The following is a 6233-nucleotide window of genomic DNA, read 5'->3' as shown; positions in this document are numbered from 1 at the left end:
CCTGAGACGTGGGGTGGCAGCCAATTAAGCGCGACCTCGTGATCATCTGGAAAATCGCGTAACGGATCCTGGAATTTCCACTCACGTCTTTTTCTCACGCAAAGGACGGGACGAGAACGCTCGAGACAGGCACGAACACGCAAACAGTTTCTTTCAAAATATGCCTATATTTACGAAAAATTATTGCAGTTATTTATTCATAAAAAAAAGTTTTTCAATATTTTCTCTTTATTCTAGTCTACTTTAGAGAGGCGGTATTTCCGAACATTTTAAGACCGAAATTGTGTCGATTGCATGATTTGGGACTTGTACAGAACTTCCACCAACTTAAAAAACGTCGTTTCGAGAAAAACGCGTTTAAAGTTTAGATAGTACTTACAACTAGTCGGCGATCCGAGAACCGTGTAGTACTCTTGTGTGCGTGGCGTTGCGCGTCTCAGATCTAGTAACACTGGCTAACAGTGGCCACGTAGAAATATGACAAAAGAATAATAGAACAGTTGTAAAAACCCAAACAAAAGAGGACGACGCGCAGATAAGCCGCAGCGCTCCGAAAGGCTACCTGACTTTTCAGGCTATAACTCGATCAATTTTTCGAATTTTGACTTGAAATTTTTGACCACATATTTTTGAAAGTATAGTCTTTAAGAATATGTAAAAAAAATCGATTTTTTTTACCCAACAAGGTAGAAACTCCCCTTAAGAAAAAATACAAAACTAATATAATAATAATGCACATATAGACTTTGGCAAAATAAAATGACAAAATACAATAATAATGTCAAGAACAAACGAAAAAATTAGTGCTAGTCATACAGTATACGGAAAATGGGTAATTGTGCGCATTTTAAAACGCTTGCGCACAGTTGCCCGCTGCGACCTGAATCGGTATGAAATACGATTACTTCAACAATTCCTAACCAAACTTAACAAATAACAGCTCAAAAGATGCACATATTAACGTACTTTAACAATGTATGCAACTTTAAACAAACAAATTAAAAATACGGACTTACCACCTTATTTTCTGAATGCTAAAATAAGAAAAGATGTAATTTCACTTTTTTGTATTTCTCTAGCTAACAATGTATTTACGTCGTATCTTTTGTAGTTATATCTTAAAAGGACGACCTCCTGCGTACAAATTTCACCATGGTAATGTCTTTATCTATTGGAAAAGTACCAAACCAGGATGCGCACAATTCCCTCACTTTCCCCTACTGATTTAGAACAATCCGTTACATGATTTACTTGCTACTTAATTACATGATTTCGTTATGTAACTTTGTTACATGATTTTTTTCAGTAAGGTTTTATATAACTCGTAACTTTTATGAAGTACTAATGAAAAATAAAAGTTTCACTTTTTTTATGTTGGATCGGTCTCTAAAACGTTTCTTGTTACTAATAATTTTTTTGCTATTTGTCAAATTTACATGGAGGGCAGGGTTTTTGAATAACATTAAAAAATTCCTTTATAATATTACTGCTTATTATATAATATTTAGTTATATACACCAACAGTAAACCACTAATTACACCAACAATAAAAGCTATTTGCTATAATATTGCAAACATCTTCTATCAGCTTAAATTATAATAAGAAAAGTGAAATTTTAACGATTATAGGTTAGCTAATTAAGATTATATTTTTAAGATTTATAAATTAAGATTATATTTTTAAGATTTTCTATACTTCAGGTTTCTATACTTTTTGGGCGTACAACCAGTGCAATATTAATTATTTATTGAATTCATTAAATGAGTTCCGAAATGGCATTCGTATACCACGTATCATCACCTATTTTTATTATTTACTTTATGTTGAAAAAGGAAGAAAGCTGTTTGTAAAAAAATTTATAATAATAAATGTTCGCATTGTTTATGATAAACAAATTATGTTTGTAAAGTTTGTTAGTTTATTAATTTTTTAATTTTTTTTATAAATGGAACTATTAATAGTTCTCTAATTGTAAGAAAAATTAAAAAATTAATAAACTGAAAGACATAATTTATTTACTTAGATTTATATTAGCTGATTTATAACAATAATTGTTATAAATGAGCTAATTCAAATTTCACTTTTTTTATTATAATTTGAGCTGATAGAAGATATTTGTAACATTTTTTGCGCTGATTACAATCTGTTTATCAAATATTGATTAAAATGACTTAAAAATTAAAACATCAAACTGGTAATTCAATACCAAAATGATAATTCTCCGTTAATTGCAGCCGCCACTTTTTCACTTTTCAAGATTGTCACATGATCACCTTCAATATAATGTACTTTTACCACACCTTGAGTTACCTTAAATAATTACATACATCACTAAGAACAACTTTCGTTAAATTTGATTTATTCAGTACAAACTATAATATAATAAATTTTTTTAAATACCTTGTGCAAACCAAAATTCTCTTCGATCATTGGTATATTAAACGAGGATGTACATTTTACCAATGTTATGGGAGACTTAATAGGCAGCAAAATAGAAGAATTATATTCTCGGAGAGCGGATAAATGTTTGTAAATCGTTGTACATATTGTCTTTAAATTTGAAAGTGAGAGATATGTATATATAACTGAGAATTGTTTAGCGAAAATATTAAATCTTTTATCCCAACTCTCACATTTCTTTAATTCCATTAAAATCTACGATAATATAAAAATTTTTGTTTTTATATACAAGACTGTAAGACAGAACGAAAGATTCTTGAGGCTTCCACGAGTCCTTTCTGTATGAAGGTTATGCGTTTCGCGGGTTTCCTCCGTGTCCAGATCCATTCTTGAGATGCCAAATAGAGCCAACCATCTACTGACTCCCATCAGAACAAGCAGATAATATCCGCAGACTGGTAACCAATATCCTTTCCAAAGCCAAACCCCCTCCACCAAACATCACTAGACAAGAGCGATTGGCCCTCCAAGATCTGAACAGGGACACAAACATCATCGTGCTTCAAGCCGACAAAGGCAACACGACAGTAGTCATGAACACATCAGATTATAAGAAAAAGATAAAGAACCTTCTCTCGGACAAAGCATACAAAAAGCTTGACAGAGATCCAACTAACACAATCGTACAGAACACCAAGATTCTAGTGGAGAAAAGCAACATTCCCAATGAAACAAAATTAACATTAAAACCTACAAATCCTCTCCCACCAAGACTATACGAACTACCGAAAGTACACAAATCAAACATCCCGCTCAGACCGATTGTTAGCGCCATACACTCCCCGACATACAACTTATCGCGCTTCCTAGCACGAACACTACAACCCCTCACTGGAAAAACCGAATCATACATAACTAACTCAACGGACTTCATACAAAAGATTCAAAAAATCCGACTACGTCCCACATACCTGCTTGTAAAATCCCTTTCGAAGTAAAATCCCTTTTCACACAAGTCCCAATAAAAGACACATTAAATATAATAAAGGCCTCACACGAAGTCCCTCCCGACTTCATCCCGCTAATAGAGCACTACTTAACAACCACTTATTTCTCCTATAACAACCAATTTTATGAACAAACTTCAGGAGCGGCGATGGGCTCTCTTATTTCTCTTGTAATCGCCAACATCTTCATGGAGCATTTTGAGATAGAGGCCCTCAGAAAAACACCCAAAAAACCAGAAATTTGGTTCCGTTATGTAGACGACACATTCGTGATACGGAGACACGGCAGAGCCGAACTACGTAAATTCCTTGTTTTCCTCAACAAACAACATCCAAATATTCACTTCACTATAGACATAGAGGAAAACAGAAAACTCCCTTTCCTAGATGTTTTTGTCTCTAAGAAAGTTGACGGTACTTTAGGCCATCAAGTGTACAGAAAACCAACACACACAGATAGATATCTACATGCCGAGTCGCACCACCACCTAGCACAAAAACAGTCAGCAATCAACTCACTAGTACATAGAGTTTTCACCATCTCTGACAAAGAACATCTACAGACAGAACTCAACCACCTCAAACTGGCCTTACAGAAAAATGGACACAACAAAAAAGACATAACCAAAATAATAAATAAACATGCAAACAAGACAACGGTCTTTGACACAACCAGACGAAAAAATCCTAACCATCCTCCCATATGTTAAAGGAACAACAGATCGGATTGGCAGGATATTAAACAAACACAATATCCGAACTATCTTCAAACCATCCAAAAAGATAGGACAAATCTTAAGAAATCCTAAAGATCAAAGACCTCCACTCAGTTCCGCAGGAGTATACAAAATATTAGGTGTTAAACTTAATTCCTGCCGCTCGCTACTAGGGGGTGCTGGCTCCAACGCTGGCGAGTTTCGACGATGAAGTCATATGTCTTTTGTAGTTTAGACATCGCTGATTCAATCCTCATAGGTTAGATTTCTCGACGCCAAAGAAATTTTCCAATCGATTGAAGATGATTCGCGATAAGCTGTTTTTCCGACATGTGCTTCTTCACTACTTCGACCTCAAGAAAACCGCAGCTGAAGCGCATCGCTTATTATCCGAAGTGTATGGTAATGAAACTCCATCGGAAAGAACATGTAGAGTTTGGTTTGAACGCTTCCAAAACGGTGATTTTGATGTGAGAAACAAAGAACGTCCAGGACAGCCGAAAAAATTTAAAGATGTCGAGCTGCAACAATTGCTTGATAAGAATCCAGCTCAAACGCTTTTAGAGTTGTCGAAATAGTTAAATGTTACTCCAATGGCAGTCTCAAAACGCTTGCATGCCATGGGAAAGATCCATAAGGAAGGGAAATGGCTACCATGAGTTGTCAGAAAGTGCCATTTCGAATCGTTTGACTATTGCGACTTCTTTGCTTGCCAGGTAAAGAAAAAAGAGTTTTTTGTGGCGCATCGTGACTGGCGATGAAAAATGGATTTATTTTGATAATCCCATGCGGAAAAAATCATGGATGGACCCCGGCTAACCATCCGCTTCAACGCCGAAGAGGAATATTCACGGGCATAAGAACTTGCTGTGCGTTTAGTGGGACCAGGAAGGTGTACTGTATTACGAACTCTTAGGTCCAAATGAAACCGTTACAGCTGATCGCTACAAACAGCAATTATACCGATTGAGTGACGAATTGATACAAAAAAGGTCATCCGTTCAATCGACGCAAAGTCATTTTGTTGCATGATAACGCTCGACCGCCTGTCACGAAAAGCGTGAAGCAGGCACTTCTAGAGCTTGAATTCTCCGCATCCAGCGTACTCTCCAGACTTGGCACCGTTGGATTACCATCTCTTCCGATCGATGCAACACGCACTTACGGACACACACTTTTCCAATCACAACAAAGTCCAAAAATGGGTGGATGAATGGATCGTCTCGAAAGACACCGCGTTCTACCGTCGTGGGATTGCCCTTTTGCCAGAGAGATGGGAAAAAGTAGTAGAACATGGAGGGAATTACTTTGATTAAGGTATTCATTCATCTTTCCTTCGAAACAAATCAATTTTGGAGACGAAAAAACGGCAGGAATTAAGTTTAGCACCTAATACCTTGTTCCTGCGGGAAAGTATACATCGGAGAAACCGGGAGAATGGTCATCCTACGGATCAAAGAACACCAACGTGATCTCAGACTAAAACATACCACGCAGTCGGAATTATCAGAACACAACATCGAAACAGGACATCAAATACTGTTTGACAAAACGACCACAATAGTCAACAGTACATCATACTGTCCAAGAAAGTATAGAGAAGTCATAGAGATACAAAAACAATTTAAATAGAGATAATGGCTACAACGTAAATAAAATATGGAAGACCATTCTCCCAGTTATTGAAGACCGACCAATTCCACCACCTCTTTCCTCTCCCACAATCCTTTCCCCCTCTCCGCCCATCCCCACCACCCCAACAAGCAGCGTAATATAAAAAGGAACGACCTGGAGGAACTGCTCAGTATCAGGCTGCCCCTCGCCCTGATGAAGTGAACTGCAAGGTTCACGAAACGTTGGCATTTCAAGAATGGATCTGGGCACGGAGGAAACCCGCAAAACGCATAACCTTTATACAGAACGAAAGAATTGATATTGATTTACATAAAGAAATCGAAAAATAATATAAGTATACTGTAAATTAGTTTCAATGTAAGTTCAAAACAAAAGTTGCATATACCTTTTGAGAACTTCCTGCTGAATAGATTTCCAGAATATTAGTTAATATATCAATCTGAAAATTTGCATCATCAAAATCTGATTCAAAAG

The 6233-nt window shown here is 36.4% G+C and overlaps 1 protein-coding gene across 1 annotated transcript in view; it reads right to left on the bottom strand.

The window, feature by feature from the left end:
- Positions 1–2135: 2135 nt before the first annotated feature.
- The window catches only part of LOC108759248 (fatty acid synthase-like), a 37778-nt gene continuing 33680 nt past the window's right edge, over positions 2136–6233 (bottom strand). Inside the window, 2 exon segments of the mRNA XM_018504594.1 lie at positions 2136–2311; positions 2402–2656. Coding sequence (XP_018360096.1) covers positions 2201–2311; positions 2402–2656 — 366 coding nt within the window. The 3' untranslated portion in view covers positions 2136–2200.

The sequence above is a fragment of the Trachymyrmex cornetzi genome, unplaced genomic scaffold, assembly GCF_001594075.2.
Source record: "Trachymyrmex cornetzi isolate Tcor2-1 unplaced genomic scaffold, Tcor1.1 scaffold1754, whole genome shotgun sequence".
Taxonomy (NCBI): Eukaryota; Metazoa; Arthropoda; class Insecta; order Hymenoptera; family Formicidae; genus Trachymyrmex; species Trachymyrmex cornetzi.
This window is presented reverse-complemented; position numbering and strand designations above follow the sequence as displayed.